This window comes from Branchiostoma lanceolatum, chromosome 2 (genome assembly GCF_035083965.1).
Source record: "Branchiostoma lanceolatum isolate klBraLanc5 chromosome 2, klBraLanc5.hap2, whole genome shotgun sequence".
Taxonomy (NCBI): Eukaryota; Metazoa; Chordata; class Leptocardii; order Amphioxiformes; family Branchiostomatidae; genus Branchiostoma; species Branchiostoma lanceolatum.
In genome coordinates this window covers 32,774,960-32,792,209 of record NC_089723.1, presented here as the reverse complement: position 1 = coordinate 32,792,209, position 17,250 = coordinate 32,774,960, and the positions used below count along the sequence as shown (strand labels likewise).

At 42.0% G+C, this 17,250-nt stretch overlaps 1 protein-coding gene across 30 annotated transcripts in view; it reads left to right on the top strand.

The window, feature by feature from the left end:
• The first annotated feature begins 199 nt into the window (after nt 1-199).
• Nucleotides 200-17,250, top strand: part of LOC136426664 (tropomyosin) — a 26,145-nt gene continuing 9,094 nt past the window's right edge. For 4 of the 30 annotated variants that reach the window (XM_066415404.1, XM_066415403.1, XM_066415398.1 and 1 more), the window contains exons 1-9: nt 204-455; nt 2,628-2,753; nt 9,708-9,841; nt 10,963-11,008; nt 11,514-11,585; nt 11,782-11,852; nt 14,145-14,220; nt 15,999-16,061; nt 16,780-16,849. In XM_066415404.1, the coding sequence (XP_066271501.1) occupies nt 342-455; nt 2,628-2,753; nt 9,708-9,841; nt 10,963-11,008; nt 11,514-11,585; nt 11,782-11,852; nt 14,145-14,220; nt 15,999-16,061; nt 16,780-16,849 (772 nt within the window). In that variant the 5' untranslated portion in view covers nt 204-341. Of the gene's footprint in view, nt 456-2,627; nt 2,754-5,982; nt 6,199-9,707; nt 9,842-10,749; nt 10,796-10,962; nt 11,009-11,513; nt 11,586-11,781; nt 11,853-13,508; nt 13,585-14,144; nt 14,221-14,714; nt 14,791-15,998; nt 16,062-16,779; nt 16,850-16,895; nt 16,966-17,250 lie in introns of those variants that run through there. The other 26 variants (XM_066415415.1, XM_066415416.1, XM_066415409.1 and 23 more) reach the window with 22 other exon arrangements.

Genomic DNA, 17,250 nt, shown 5'->3' with positions numbered 1-17,250 from the left:
ATATGGAGGCCAGGGTAACTCGGAAGCGACAAATCACAGGCCTGCAGGGCAATCCGATAGCAGCCTTGCGTCAGCAGCCAAAGCTAACTTTTCGTCGAAAAGCACTGCGCGCGGCGCCTCCGTTTATGATAAAACAGCTGACGGGTCACGTGACGAACCGCGAATTGCTTGGCCCATCGGTGGGGGTATATTTATCCCGTCCCCGTGACATAAGGGAGGGCACGAGTGGCAAGACTTGCGCACATTCCTCTGCAAGGTTATTCCTGTCTCTCTCGCCTCTCAGCGCGGTCCTAGCCTGTATTCTCTTCTCTGTGTGGGACGCCCAGGACTAACAAGCAACCATGGATGCCATCAAGAAGAAGATGTTGATGTTGAAGAACGACAAGGAGAACGCCCTGGACAGGGCTGAGCAAGCCGAGCAGGCTATGAAGGATGCTCAGGAGAAGAACGTCAAAGTGAGTACGGGAACGAGACGAGGGGTCGGGCGAGCGTTAGCCGCTCAGGCCCGGGGAGAACACCCCCCCCCCCCCTACATTCCGTGCATTCTTGTCCATCCCTATGTCCGAGACTTTGGACCAGTTCCTTCTATTGGCATCAGACATGTTCTAGATTCGTTTTACGCCAGTTGTTTTAGATTTCCCAGGTCCACGTCCCGTGTTTGTTGAGAAACTGGGGTAGATGTGAAACGTGCCTGTGCCGTGTATCTATCGGTTGACATTGAATGAGCGCCAGGCGGAGCGAATCGCTCAACAACATTTGCGTTTCCTAAACATTTGTAGCAAAGCCGTCACGGAAAAAAGCTTCACACTGAAACCAACTGGTGTTAGTTACCGCTTCATTTGCTGTAAATACAGATGTATTTTCTTTTCTGATCGGTCTTTCCGCCAGGTCGACTTTTTCTGGGCTCATGTCAGTATGACAAAAATTTGCTAGCAGTAGCTGGGCCATGGCCGTATATGGAGACCAGCCTGGGACGGAAATGGCCGCGGTATCGGAGATTATTTGGGTTGGGAGGTGGGAGGTTGACATGAAAGGCTTGGAACGACAAGTGTTGGGAGAAATAGGAAGTTTCGTTTCTGCTTCGACACATGAATTTATCCGGCCAGCTAAAGTGATGATCGTACAATGTTGAACAGTCAAATACAACCCAGCTGGGCACAGGCACTATAGACATGGCATGTACACAATTGGATTTATTCTTTAAAGTCAAAAATTGTTAAAGATTTTATCTCACAATCAATCTGTCGAAAGCCTTTAAGGAGAATGTGTAGAAACCAAGAGAAAGTGTCTAAAGGTTTAAATGGGGTTTTGATAGGGGACCTCTCCTTCGCGTGTCATGGTGGGCCGTGAAATTGGTTTAACCGATGATGTTTGTTCTTCCTCACTGGGGGCATATTAGCGTTTGTCACGAGTAACTCCGATGGGAAAAGCCAAGGGGAAAATTTCACTTTTACTTTGGAAAGAGTTTCCAAGAGCAATCCATGCAAAATGGTATTTGAAATCGTCTCCATATCGAATATCGCAAGTCGATACTATTGGTAGTATCGGAATCAGCAAGTCTATTTTTGGCACGATCCACAATGGCATACTTCTACCTCAGTGCCCTAATCCGTACGCCCAGAAGTCGCAAAAAAGACTTGTTGAATACGCGAATACGATACATTTCAACAGTCTACACGAACACAGAAGTGATAGTTTGATAGAGTTAGAAAGCGAGGGCTGGGTTTTGCTATGCGCAAACATTTAGAGAAGAAAATAGTGAAAAAAATCAAAATGCAACTATCAATGAAGTAACGTAAGCATAGAGATTGGAAAGAAAATGAACATGTTTGAAATGAAAATCAGGCATGTCGGAAAGAAAAGTGCGTTCAGTCGCGATTTTACATGAAGATGCCTGAGAGGAACTGGTCCATCGGTAATGCCTAAATATGGCAAGTCAATATGCGCATGCGTGATGCCCGATATATCTAGATGAAGTAGAAACTGGTGTGATGCGGTATTGCACAATATCGAACTAACAAGACTGTGTGCTGTGTATTCTTAACTCTCTACGGTTGAAGATACATATCTAAGAGATTGTCACTTAATTTGTCACTTCTCTTGGGCTTCACTGACTGTGGGCCTAAAATGGGAGCGCTACATATCACACATCATATTGGAAGAAATAAAAAAAGGAAAAAGAATCATTCTAATACTGCACCAGATATGCATTTCGCTATCATGACATATTGAAAAAGCACGACCGAGCATGATAAACGAAGGAAAATGTTAATTGTTTGACTTGGAAAAGGAATGCATAGTGCATCATGGTTTTTTTTTCACTCAACAAAAAACTAATTCCAACTAAAAAAGACGATTGTGGTGATTTTACTGACAACAAAGTATGTGTACAGTTCACAATCCGTGATGACGGCTATACCCAATCATTATTTCGATGATGATGATTTCCTTTTGGAAACTGGATCAACCGACTGACAATTCTCAGTATGCATACACATTAACCTCAACTCTTGGCAATGATTTTAACCGGCATGATTTTGACATCACCGTGAGTTGCGTATATACTAGTTTATCCGCCATCTTGATTACAATCCTGACCGATGATTTTGATTTCATGATTTCTGCAGTTGGAAGATGAGATCAACGATCTGAACAAGAAGATCAGGATGGTTGAGGATGAGTTGGACAAGGCCCAGGAGGCCCTGAAGGATGCCACTGAGCAGCTGGAGGCCGCTACCAAGAAGGCCGCAGATGTAAGTTGGTCCAAGGAGGTTAACTTCCTTGGTTGGTAAAAACTAAATTAGGGGATCGTCCAGGTAATGTCATGATTAAAACATGAGGGACCGTCCCCGAAATCACTTGGACGGGTGTAGTTATAAACTCTTAAAACTATGAACCAAAACATTCAGAAGTAAAAATCAAAAGGATACAACTATACTTCAGTTGAAAACAAACATAATCAGAAGTTTTCCATTAACTAGGCTACTAGCCAGACAAAACGCTAAACGAGTTCTTGAAGTAGCTGCTGTCGCAGGTGAAAGTCGTGCATCAGATAGTCGATGGCACTTTCCCAACTATATCAGTCCCTACAGACAGAGAAATATTCTGGTATGGGGCCAACCCAGGAACTTGATATCTGTACCATTGACTTTGCAAGGCTAGACTTGAACTCAGTGGAGGATTAGGATAGTTTGGTTATGTACCCAGTTTGGACTCCGGTATGAGCAACATTCCGTGATTAGAATATCTAACATTTTAAAGGACCTTCGAGCGCGTGTAGAGATGACACACATGGTGGCAAAGTTCCGGTCGCCCAAGACTCCCCACCTTTCAGATCCGGTGTATCCTCTAAGTAGAGACACGTGAAATTCTTCAACGATGAGCCCTGATATTTTGATCTGTCCGTAACCTCAAACAAAACACCAAATCTGGCGCTCGACACTCTGTCTCTGTTTAAGTTGGTTCTGGTTTTGTTGGAAACTCTCGGGATACGCGGTTGACTTTAAAACAACTTTGGATGTTGGCATTTCGGTTATATTTTGTCAATGCTGTTTCAAATGTTCCGTGTGAGCCATGAAATGGCGATGTGTTCTCAGAAAACACTGGAAGTAACAACGCGAAACCATATAAGGAATGTGACTCATGACTGAAGATAAGCTATGTTTACGTTTAGAGTACACAGTGTCCGAATGACGTGATATATACTGTTAGGCGGTTTAAAAACAAGACGAGTGTGAAAAACACCGGATGATGAAATTCAATCTCTTTTGAACAGGAAATGTTTAGGATATAATTGCAAAGAAAATCCCGACTGAAGGACAGAAGGAAAAAAAAAGTTTCTTTTTAGTCTTACTGTTTCGGGATAGCTTCTTGAAATGGATGTATTTGTGATTTGGGACATTAGTGTCCCAAATCATAAATTTACTATCTACAGGTCCTAGACAACTACATTGTTTGATCTTGACAAAAAGAAGAAGTACATGTTTAACTTGAAGCAAGTATAAGCTCATAACTTCAAAACGTCGTAGTTGTACCAAGAATCGGGGAATTCAGAGGTGTCTGACAACGGGTTTTAGGGACATGTCAGCAAATGCAAACATTCCTCCATTGGAACGCCCGGTAAAGGTTTGGGTTCCATTCTCAAGAGGTTGACACCAAGGACATGACGTTGCCTCGGCAACATAGAAGGAAACGCCCCTTTGTCGCAGATGCAATATTCATCTTCCTCACTAGTGGGCGCTGTATGATGGCACCGAATTTGACTCAAGTTTACAAGGACAAACGTAAAAGTTTTGGCAGGTTGACCTCGCAGTGACGGATAACGAGGGCAAGATTTCGATCCTAAGTGCCACGAAAGCCTCTGCTTATAAAGAGAAAGTCAGATGTACGTGATAGCGTTTGTTGGGATTAGCGTCCATAAAGCATAAGATGCTTGGCAGACCTGTATAAACTGTTTGCGTGGTTGAATTGACCCAGGCATGCACACAAAGAGGGGATACCATTACGCCTGTTACCTAAATAGGAAAGGAATGACAGAAATGTAGGCAGCCGGGGTCGAGGAGAAGACGGGGTTGAAGGTCATCGGTATGTCAAGAAAGACGGTGCCAGGCTTGCAAGAAATATGATGCTCGCAGGATAGAATAGGAATGCTGTAACTCAGCGCCCCATATCGCCTGCTTAAAGCTAGCTATAGCAGGTCTTTTCGCAAATGATTAAGCCATATCTCGTCGAGTTTCCTTTCAAGTTTTAAATCTCCTGGTTCAACGGATTCCAGCAGAGAGCAAGATTCATGCCTTTTGATATTGTGGCACACAAAAATAACACCCTTAAGGCTTTGACGTTTAATACAGCCAAGCTGGTAAAGCAACAAATCAACAGCAAAATTACCACATTGCTAACAAAAAAGTGAGATTTATAATCAGTTCATTTTTGTGGTGATTTTACGATTTTGGCATCCACATGTAGGCGTGCTGCCGACCAGTAGGTGGCAGATTAGGGAGCAGGGGGAGCTGAGGGAGTTTTAACCCCCTGTTCGCGAACCGATTCAGACGCAACGAACCGTGAAATTCCTGACACACTTACGGACAAGATGCCGAAAGATAAAATGCTAGTAGATTGACTCAGTCGAGTTTATCTTGACAGTCGAGTATTGTTCCTTTTCCCAACAGCCACGTGTGAAAATTCACACTGCTTTCACTAAACACAGGTCAAATGATTACAATTAACGTTAACATCAAGCAGTGAGACAGAAATATCAATACAAATCGTTTTCCCTTCAACAATCCAGAGTCAAAATAAAACAAAACAAAACAAAAATCCTAGCTTTCGGCCATGTTCGTCCAGCACAAATGACCTAAACTATTTCAGTGGCATTAGCTTGAAACGGCACAGTCATTACGGCCTTCACACAATGCTATTGTAGTAAGTTCTGCATTATGTCATAGTGGCGTAAGGGGATACCGGCGTTTACACACCTGATCCGGGCCAAGCGAGTGAGGTGTGCACTTCCATATATGGAGACACAGCGGGAAAATCCGCAGTCTGCCCTTCGGAGGACGAAATGGCGATTTGTCGTTCCGCCTTTCGCCTCAAAATTTTGCACACATTGCCTAAACTTTACTTCGAATACATAAGAACAATATGGCCACATGATTTCTCAAATATAAGAAGGATAAAACGTCTATGTACGCCTGCACAAGGGGGATTTTGTGGAAAATAGGGGAACCCCTTACACACCTTCAATTTATTGACCCACCCTATAGGCGACATTGCCAGGACGTCCCAGGGCAGCTACCCTCGACCGCTTTACTCAGCAAAATCATTCCGCAGGCCTTTTATTGGATTCTAAAGAGCTAAACGCCACAGAAAATTAATAAAGATAACATCTATAGCGTCTATGTAATATATCAGATGCATACAAAAGGGAGATTGGGTTAAATTTGTTGGATATAGGTTTGGAACTATTTAGAGCGGAAGCGTTCGTGTCCCACTTCCGCTCCGCCAGTAACCCAAGTGGAAGCGTTGTGACTGGAGTGTGCGATCGGCTAATTTTCGACAGGACCGTTATAATTTCCCGCTAGCAAAATGGAGGCGATCAAGAAAAAGATGCAGACATTGAAGTCCGAGGCCGAACAGGCTTCTGAGAGAGCGGACTACCTGGAGAAATTGGTCAAAGAAGAGAGGGAACGCGCAGATTCGGTAAGGTCCCGGCACTTTCCTTCGAGGGGCACCGCTAGCCGAGCCCAGTATGCATACCGTGAAGGCAGCCCGGAACATCGTAAGGGGTCATAGAGCTGTAGAGATCGAACTTTTCTCGTCTAGTATATCGTTACCCGAAGTAAAAGTAGGAAAGGATGAGCTTTTCATCTGTTTACTGACCCTTTTGGCTCTGAGGGATGTGTCAACAAACTGCCTGTCAAGAAAAGCGCCCAGAGTTCCACCCCCCTCCCCCTTCATCAGACTCGCACAAGCATAGCGTGTGTCTCGGTCCCGACATTTCTATCTGTGCCTGATTATACGAGGCTGCACAGACCAGGAGGTGAACACAGACCAGCACTATGGCCGTGTAAATCGCTGTAATTGTTAGCCCCACCGAGCAGGAACACCGCCGTGGCTCGGATTTCAGACGGCGCGTCCGCTGTCTTCTTTTCTTGTTGGCATTTCTGTGTTGTTTTGGGCGTTGGCTATGGAGGGAGTGTAAAAAGTCACCAACCCAAACAGATCTTTGGTATAAAACGTCTGATTTTCATACATATCGTTACTAATCGAACGATTCCCCTCACGCCCAGGAGCGTCTATAGATTGATGGAGAAGGCGGAAAGTAGGCGTGAATTATGTTTTCCCCTGCCCCCTCCAACCTTCTGCTTGGAGAGGATCCTTTTCATGGACATACCGTATCTTCTTGTTTGCATGTCCAAGAACAACCACATTTGGTGATCATTCATTCCAAAAATTATGATTTACTGGCTTTAAAAATGGGATGCATTTCATTATCAATCCCATGGGACTGAAACAAAAGGACAGCATTTCCATTTCATTTGACCTTTTTGACATTTTTTTTCAATCTGTGAGTTTAGTGAGATGGCACCTGTTTACCAACCAAACATTCCAGGCTAAAACCACCCTGAGAAGTTGACTAATTATGCAGAATCCTCTAGACATAAACAAATATCTCAAACGTTTCACTGGAGTTTTACTTTCAAAATGACCCAGATGTTACCACAGCTCACGAGACATGGGCCTCACTTGAAAGCGGAGAAAAGCTATCACAAATGCAACAGATGTGGTCCCACACTTCTGGAGAACGTTGACATTTTGCCAAACTTGTGCCCTTTGGAGGAAGTTATTGATTGGCAGTGTAAATTACTTCTCCCTTTCTTTTGTTCTGCCAACGCTGACATCGTCACTACTTCCTCACTCAAAGATGTCACAATTTTTTGCACATTAATCTCATAAAAATGAGAAATCGCTTTCCATTTTTTATCATCAAGAATTACATATAGGCATACATTGTACTCAATTGCACGGTATTTCCTCCACAATGCTGCTGTAAAACCCTACCTGAAAAGTTGGGACAAATTTTTTTGGCATGGGATAGAACAAGGCAGTGCAAACATTCCAACTTGCCGTTTGGACCGGCGGAATGTAGGCTTAGTCAGTCCCCTGGAATTTGCTACGGATCTACAAAATTCCTTGCTCCTGACTGATGTAGGTTACCAGCCTGTAGTTTCCTCTAACGTGTCCAATATTTGTGGTTATAAACCCTCAGGGTTTTCCTCTAGCCAGGTGTTTTTACATTTTTTTATCGAGAGTCACTTTTATATGAGAATGTTTGTATGGAGTTATACACAAGGGCTTTTCAGCATGTCACAGTGCATAGCTTAGCCATTTGACCTATGTCAACACCTTGATGCTCGGTACATTTGTACAAAGGCCTTTTGGGACAATTGGGAAGCTCTGGTCAGTCAGCAGTTTATCCCCAAGGTCTGTGTACCAGGATTTTGGATGGGAGAAAAAAAACTTAGAATTTTAATTGAAAGGCAAAGATGTACTTGCAATCAACACAATTTGACTGAATGACTGAAAAGAAAGGATCCATGAAAACATTGAAAAATTGGAATTCCTTCTTTCAGTTACACTTTGAGTTTGTTGATGGCTGGTATGGGCATTCTCAAAACATATCGGTTCCTAATGTGTTGGAATAAACAGTGTTCTACAAGCTGGAGGTTTGAAAGTACCCAGCTGTTTCTACAAGTAGGGGGCCATGTTGGGTTAATTAAAGCGCAGCTAAGGTTAATGTAGTGCAGGGACAACATGTCACAAATGCCACTTTACTACAAGGTGAATCAAAGAACTACAGTTGAGAGGTGGGCGATATGATCACCACCTGGAGGTGTACCTGTCATAATTATGCCTAATTGATGAAACAGAAGTTTTACTGCAAAATTATAACTTAACAACAATATATTACAGGCTAGTTGGGGTGCCCTGGCTATGCGTGCTAAACAGCCAAACCAATAAATGAATTGCAAATTGCAGAATATTTTCAAATGTCTGAAGGGCATTAACTAACTTACTTTCATGAGGACACCAGTGAAATACATAACCAAGGACCAAAGAAACGGAATAGTGAGTTGAGCATATGTGCAAAAGACCATCTCAGTGTACTTTACAGAAATTCTAAAGTAGTGTTATACAGTGTACTCCTTCTGGAAAACAAAATGTACAAACAGTTGTGGACCTTCAGTTGTTTGTCAAAGCATTGTGTCTTAGAACACTGCACAGCCAAATCTGTTAATATTCAAGCCGTGTGTGGTAAACTCATTTTGATGAAAGGCGTCTTTGATGCGAGGCCTGTCCAAGTTTACCAGGCATTGCCTCCAACAGGGGGAGTTTGGTATGCCAGTCAGGTGCTCAGGCAATTTTCTACTAATGAGATTCGTCACTTAAGGTCCCATTTCAGTGACAAACCGCACACTATGTTCTGTCTGCATTGAGGCAAGACCTTGCTTGTTTTGGAGAGGGGCTTGCAACAACAAGTAAAACATAACAAAATCTCTATGTTAGCTGCAGCTGTAAATGGTCACAGATTGTATTCATAAAGCAGGTATGATTCATAATAGGGTAGAGACTCATCATGACTCATAATCAATTCAAACTGTAATTAATGTGTTACCTATTACAGAAAACATTCAAGGCTATGTAAATGAAAGTTGTCCTTGTCTAGACACATGCATTACATGAATTCAAATGCAGCCTACCAATGTTCCTAAAGCTAAAGAGCAAGGAGACCATTTTTGTACTAATTTGATTAAGACTATGAATTATTAAGAGAATCCCCTATATTTGTAAGGTACCAAAGTAGTTTTAATATTGACTCTTCACAAATATGATTATGTTTATGTATGTAATTGGGAACGTACAAGAGCAGAATTTATAAGTTTCTACCAGTAGTGTTAAAGAAAAGTATTGTCATGAATGTTATATACAATAAATGAATCAATACTAGGTTCATGGAACAAAATCTAACAGTAACTAGAAACTAGAAAAAAATCTGAAAGTAAAAGATAACAGAATAACCTATGCTTTGAATTGAATTGAATTGGCTCTGTTGTGTTTTTGGACTACTTTCTACTTCAGTTGAATTGACTTTTGTAGAAATCTGTGTATAATTGTGTGTAACACCAGTGGTCCTCTCCCCTTCACAGGCTGAGGCAGAAGTCGCATCTCTGAACAGGCGTATCCAGCTGGTAGAGGAGGAGTTGGACCGCGCCCAGGAGCGCCTGAACTCCACTGTCGAGAAACTGACAGACTCTGAGAAGGCTGCCGACGAGAGCGAGAGGTATGTCCTTCCTCCATCTTAAAGACGAAGATACTGCATAGCCTCCAAGTAGCAGTAAAAATCAAGCCACAATAATGCTGTAAAAATCTATCCCGTAGCACTCCTAAAGTGAGGGGACATTATTGTTTTGTAAATGTTTGCTTTGGTTGTATGTGCATAGCAGTCCAGTGAAATTTGAACATTTGAGTTTGCTCTATCACTAGTATCAGAGTCTATGGTCAGTGTTGCCATTGGTAGTGTTCCATTGTTTCTGTTCAGCACCCATTTTAGTTGAATTCATAAATACTGTCTTTGTTTGCAGAGCTCGAAACACTTTTTGTATGGACTTATTGTAGTGTTTCTAGAGGAGCACATCATTTGTGTTGTATCTTTTGTATTTTCGTATTGAACTTATAGATTGGGGAGAATTGAGCATGGTTGTGCCACTACATATTGTATACATGTATATCCGATATCCATGTAGCCTAGAAAGTACTTTTGTTCTTTGGTCTCTGTCTTATCTTGCTAGATAAGATGCTATGTCAACATCAGTTATCGGATCTATGTGCTTGTATGCACATGTTTATGTACTTTGTTACATTTTATGTACAAAATAGACAAAGACTATAGACAGACAGACCAAATTTGATACAAAGGTTTTTCTCTGGCTTAAAAGTTGAAAGATATACCCCATTCAGAAGACAATGATAGAAAAATATTTGTGTGGAGTAATTGGCAAATTGAATTTAACAAAACAGACATTATGCAGGTAATGTTTTTACCTCCTTTTCCAACCTTGACCATTGTGGCCTCACACAAATTACTTAAACATACAAGACAACAAAAAAGTCTCTGTTACAACAAAGCGTTCCCATGTGGAGAGGGGGTAACCATGTGAACTACATGTACATGTACTTTATCCTTTACAGAGCAAGGAAGGTATTGGAAAACAGAGGCGCAGCAGATGAGGATCGGGTAGGTGCTTCAGCAAGTTTCCCTCCTAAACCCCACAAAAAAACTCTTCTTCACACAGACCATGCACCACTCCAGGAACCACAACAGGGAAAACTAGAAACTCATGGTCAATGTCAGCGAGTTGTTAATTCTTAGCCTTTTGTTTTGCCCATGTGTTTGTAAAACAGAGCAAGGAAGGTGCTGGAGAACAGACAGGGTGCAGATGAGGACAAGGTTAGCCACACAGCATCTTTCCCTCCTCCATTTTGAACCTCTTCTATTTTCTCATCTTGTTTGTAGTGTTCAATTTCTTTTGTGTTCAACTTGAGCTTAATATTTTTCAAGTTTGCTTCACAAGCTGTCTTATTTTTGTTTGTTTTTGCTCTCATGAACTTCTTGTTATTTTTACGAGATTTATTTTTCTTTTCGCCATGAGATTTGTGTTTGGTTTTTACTTCTCTTCTGTCATATTTTTTTTGTTCAAGGAGGGAGAGTGTAAACTTAGCTAAGAGCTCAGGAAAAGAACAGTACAGAAAGCAAAAATTCAAGTGACACATTTTTAACAAGAACATTTTTATAATGGATCTATGTTTTGTAATGAAAAAGAAGAAAAAACTGAAATATGAAACCAGCGAGTGGTTGGATTCAAGCTGTATATCATACTGATAGAAATGTCTCTAACAATGGCTGTGATTGGTCAGACGTGATGTTATACTGTGTATGATTGGTTGGTTGACAGATGGAGCTGCTGGACATGCAGCTGAGGGAGGCCAAGATGATTGCAGAGGAGGCTGACCGCAAGTATGAGGAGGTGAGGCTCTTCCATCATTTTTGTCAACATCCTATTTTGCATGATGTGAAATATTCGCCAGCTTTGATATCTTTACCAGTCGTGTCCTTAAAAGATGTACATTCAAACAGTGTTTTACATGTGAAACTTAGTCAGAACATATGTATGTCTCCATGGTTGTCCTGACCGTGCCTGTTGTTCCTTTGTGAAACGCTAGGTGGCCCGTAAGCTGGTCATCACTGAGGGCGACCTGGAGCGCGCTGAGGAGCGTGCCGACTTGGCAGAAACGTAAGAATCACTGTCGATTAAGACATAGCATTGCAGCCTTTTCTTACGAAGCATTAGCTTGTCTTATTTCTAAAGTTACAGTAAAGAAAAGTAGCAACACTATCTGATGTAGATATGTCGAAATATGTTGTATCAGATCTTTTAAGGCACTGATTAGAAAGAGAAATTGCATGGGAAGTAAAATCAAGCACTGGGCAAAACGCTTTAACAGCACATATATACAGTTTACTCTGCAAGAATATGTCAACTTTTTGCTAAAAGCTTGCCAGCAGAAATTTGAACTTATACTTGAGTACTGACTGTGTTTGCTTGTTTATTTTCTTCAAATTTCATTTTCAATATTGTGTATGTGCAGTCAGTAAGTATAACATTCTAAGGCAGTCTTTGCATGCTGTAGCTGTGGTTTGGTAGAAAGACTTTGCATTCTGAAGTTCTGGTTTTGCTGTGACAGTGGATAGATGTAAATGTATTTCTATATTGTACGTAACACTGGATCGCAGTAGCCTCCGTTGCAGGCTCTGAACCGGCTTTTTGGGGGGCTAAATAATACACTTTTTGCAGCCAACCCGTAACTATCAGCCAACCCTGTAACTATCAGCCGGCTAGAGCCTGCGTTATTTCGCCATGTCAAAGCGAAATTAAAATCACGTTAGGGCGATTAACGCAGAGGTGCGAATTTCCTGCCTATTTTAGACCGCACAATGAGAACAGTACACGCACCTCCCAGACAGTTCGCTGTCGCGTCCCCCTGTGTACTAACCCGACAATTTTCTAGCGGTCGAAATGATTTTTTTTAGATACAGAAGTTTAAACTGACTTGTTCGACATTCTTTCGGCATGTCTGACGCCCTTGACGGGGCGGAGGGTTGAGCGCGTGGCGTATGGCGGTTTCCCCATCGGAAAGACAAACGGGCGATCCGAGCCGTGGCATGTACACAAGACATTGATAGCTTCGTCGGCCTAGCTACAGGCCATGGCAAATCAATTTGTAATCAGATTTTGCCATCTATTGCCGATGAGCGAATATGATGGTCGTCATTTCACCCGTCAGGGCCCTTGTAGTAGACTAGATAAGACGTGGCTAAGTTTGTTTCGCTATCGTAGATGCCCCCCTCCCTCACTGTCATCATATCATACAATATCAAAATCCACATAGTAACTTGCGTTAGTCTAGCGTTTGCCTTTTAATAACCCAAGTTTGTCTTTAGGAACAGTAGAAATAAATCTAGCAAACTATTTTACCACAAACTTCAATCACGTCGCGTGTACTGTTCTCATTGTGCGGTCTACAATAGGCAGGAAATTCGCACCTCTGCGTTAATCGCCCTAACGTGATTTTAATTTCGCTTTGACATGGCGAAATGACGCAGGCTCTAGCCGGCTGATAGTTACAGGGTTGGCTGATAGTTACGGGCTGGCTGCAAAAAAGTGTATTATTTAGCCCCCCAAAAAGCCGGTTCAGAGCCTGCAACGGAGGCTAGGATCGCAGTGACTGTACAAGTTTATACAGTGATTTGGATTAGTAACATTCCGCTGCACTAGTAGTGGACTTTTCTGCATGAAAATTAATGCTCTTAGTAAGTGTGTGTTAGGATAGGATAGGGTTGTGCTAACCACTAACCGCATGTGTTGTTGCTTGATCATCGCATGGTGCAGTCAGAGGGCCGAGCTTGAGGAGGAAATCAAAACGCTTGTCAACAACGTAAAATCTCTAGAAGCCGCAGTAGAAAAGGTAAGGGGGCTGACAGGAATAGTCAGCAGGAGTAAATGGGGTTTAGTAGAGTCTTCTGTCACCATGTGGTACACTCTGTCTTCATTATACCACTTCTCCCATGTTTTCTGTTGATCCCAGATGCACAGTGTAACACATAAAGGGTACCCATATTCCTTCAACTCCATAGGAGAATGACTTGAAAAAGGAGGACAAGTTTTGGGCCACTTTGCATGTCAGTTACAGTGACAGGGATTTTTGCACTCCCCATCTTAAAATGGAAATCAAAAACAGTTGTCCAAAGTAGTTGAGAAGAAAGACAAGTTGTCTTTAGACATACCAACTTTTACAAATTGTGAAAATTTTTTGTCGAAAGTATTTTGAATTTCCTGAAGTCATTTGTCATTGACATTGCAAGCTGTGTGTTACATTGCCACATCCCAGGATACTTTTAGGTTGCCCTTGTAGCAGTCACCTTGTCATTGTTGTCGTTCTGTTCTGTTCTCTTATTTACCCCTCTCATCCTGTGTCTCTGTGGCACCCTTCCCCTTCTCTGTGATCCCACCGACAATATCGTACAGTAAGGCCCGCGAGCTCGAGGATGAGTTGAAAACCACGACCGGCCAGCTGAAGTCCATGGAGGCACAGGCCACAAAGGTACGCTAGGACCCCCACTCACCTCCCTCAGACAATCTGCTGAAGATAACAGTCAAGTTACAGTTTCCTGGGTCTCTGTTTTTCTTGTTGCATCTCATTCTTGCAATATGTCAACCACCAATTTCATCAAAGTGGTTGTTCATTGTACAAAAAGTAACCATATCACATCGATATGAAACCCTGCAGAATGAGTAGTCAAACGAAAAAACAGCCAAGATCCAGGTAAACTGGGAGTTGATGTATTCCTCTTCCCAGTTCTCTCTCTATCTCTCACACTCCCCACTCTCTTTCCCCTTCTGTCCGTGGTGTGAATGTTTGAATGTCTGGGCAAAGTAAGAGTCTCACAGGAAGAAGGTAAGTTGTTTAGGGTCTCAGTTTCTAAGACTCAAGAGAAGTGCTGAAGGACAGCCGGGCTTGTCCAAGACTATCAGGTACCCTGACATCTACAGGGCCAGGGCTAGTGCTGTCAGCCATTAACAGTTTTGTCTCCACAGTAAAGCAGCTGAGCTGGAAGAAGAGTTGAAAAATGTGACAAACCAGCTCAAATCCCTGGAAGCTGCTGCAGACAAGGTTTGTGCACGCGAGATGTCTTGTCATCAGTCCCCATGTAGTCTGTGCACTGTGATGTCATCAGTATCGGTGTAATGTGATATCATCAGTTTTGCATCTGTCTCAGTGTTTGAAGTAACATGTTCAGAAGTTGCATGTTCCAAACTGTTCCTGTGTAATTCAGTATGAGAATAATCAACAATCACGTTTGTTAATCGAGTAATGATGTGTTCGTGTTGGTCTTGTCTGTAAGGAAAATAACATTGAGATGTCAGCATGACACAGAATTCCTCTACACAGTGATAGGATGGATATCTACTGCACATATAAACATATATTACAAGAATAAAGAATGGGCCTGCATGTCTCTGCCACTAATGTAATCATACTACGTACCAGTCTAGACATATCTACACTACCCTTACAACTCTGCATGGCTAATGTGTAAGGTGGATGTCTTCGTGCATGATGGTAATCGTTCCCACATTCCTAGCCCAGGCAATAGCCTTTCTCTAGCCCACTAACCTGTGCGATACCACTGTTAGAACAGAGGTAAGTAGATACTCATAGTTGTACCGCATTTCCTTGTCCTACATGTGGTTACCAGTAGTCATGTATTCCACAGCACCTCTGTGTTGTTTCTCCTTGAGTGTTGGATGTGAGTGAGTGTTTTCTTGTGTGAGAGGTTCCTTGTATTCCCATGATTTCTCCACATTTTAACATCCTTGTCTAGATTGGTGATAAACCCATGGTTATTCAATGTCATCATAATTGTTGGGGGGTTGTTACATGTTTGTGGCATTCAGAGTTTTGACTAATAATTGTTATGTGTTCTGATGTTACATTTGTATCTTGTTTAAAATCACATAGACAAATAAGATTAGTCAGGAAATTGCATGCTTTATTTGATAATGAGCTGTATGTAAAGAACGTATTCACAATTTTCAACAGAACATATTGGCCAGATGTTGTTTAAAAAACATGTGCAATAGTTCTAGCATGAAACAGAGTCATTAAGAAATGTAAAATAAATAACTATTTTTTGTAACGAGTGAAACAAAGAAATTGAACATAAAAAAGAAAGTGTGTTGAAGACTCCAGCAACAGACCAGTTCCTAGATGCCATTTCTTCAACAACAGGCATGATAGATTTGTATCTCCTGCCATTGCCAGTCAACATCAGCCGTAAATGATTAATTAACACCTTCCTAACTTTTCTCACTTCCCAGGCTTCAGAGAAGGAGGAGGCCTATGAGGAGCAGGTCCGCGACCTGTCAGCCAAGCTCAAGGAGGTACGCTTTCTTCTTACTTTCATATGCGGTTTAGCCATTGCAATCTCCATGCGTAACTGTTTAACCGTAAACGTAAAATTTCCTGTGATGCACTTCCCAGTATTCATCCAATGTCACATATTTCAAGTTGAAACTTCACAAAGTTTTGTACATTGAGAAATGATCTCGTAAGTTGTTTTTTGAACTTTTGTGTTAATGTTGTGACCTAATGTTTCTTTACCTGCATTGTTGTTAAACTTTTGACATAACTCTCTTGAATTTCTCCATTGTAAGCTTTCATGCCAGCCTGTCCTCTCTTGTGAGCTGTTTTGTTTCAGTCTCATTCTTCTCTGTGAGTCTTCTGCACTGACTCTATCTGTCAGCTGTCACCCTCTTCTGTGCCTTCTGTGTCACTGCTGTTTCACCCTCTGTTCTGTTCTGTACAAATTTTAAAATGACCACTATATGCTTTACTTCTCTATTATGATTGGCTAATCATACCTTCATTTCAAATGCTTTTCCTGCAAAAGCTCAAGAAAAAAATGAAAGAAACATCTTTTGGCTTTTCTTCTCCACCAGACTAAAATCCTTCTCCATCTTTTTTGTCATTGGTCTACATCTTCTTTCCTTTTGTCGCAAATCTTCCCTTGTCCTTGTGGCTGTATCGTGAAAGTTCCCGAGGATGCAAATTTTGCCCCCATGAAATCAATGTGGTCTCTATACAACCCACACAATATAGGCTGAGACCCGTGCAGAATTCGCAGAGAGGACAGTTGCGAAGCTGGAGAAGAACGTGGACGACCTTGAAGGTGGGGTTCTTTGTGTCAATGTCTCTGTGTATATGTCTGTCTGTAGGCTGAGACTCGCGCTGAGTTTGCCGAGAGGTCTGTGGCCAAGTTGGAGAAAAACATTGATGACTTGGAAGGTAAGTATTCCAGAAACGTTGGCCTGTTTTCCGACACCGCCTTGCGATGCCCAAATCACCCAAAATATTACTGCCCAGCAGATGCTACAGACGTTTTGGGTTGTGTTGTGATGTTGGTAAAGTGTGCATCTGTCTTTGTGCTCAATGTGTGCTGTGATTGATTGTGTTGTAAGGTCTGTGATTCTTTAGTTTGTATGTATCTTACCTGTTGATGTGTTTGTTACTAGATTCTTTCCGTGTAGATTGTTGAAAAATGTGCTTGTCTCTTAGTGTAGACTGTTAAAG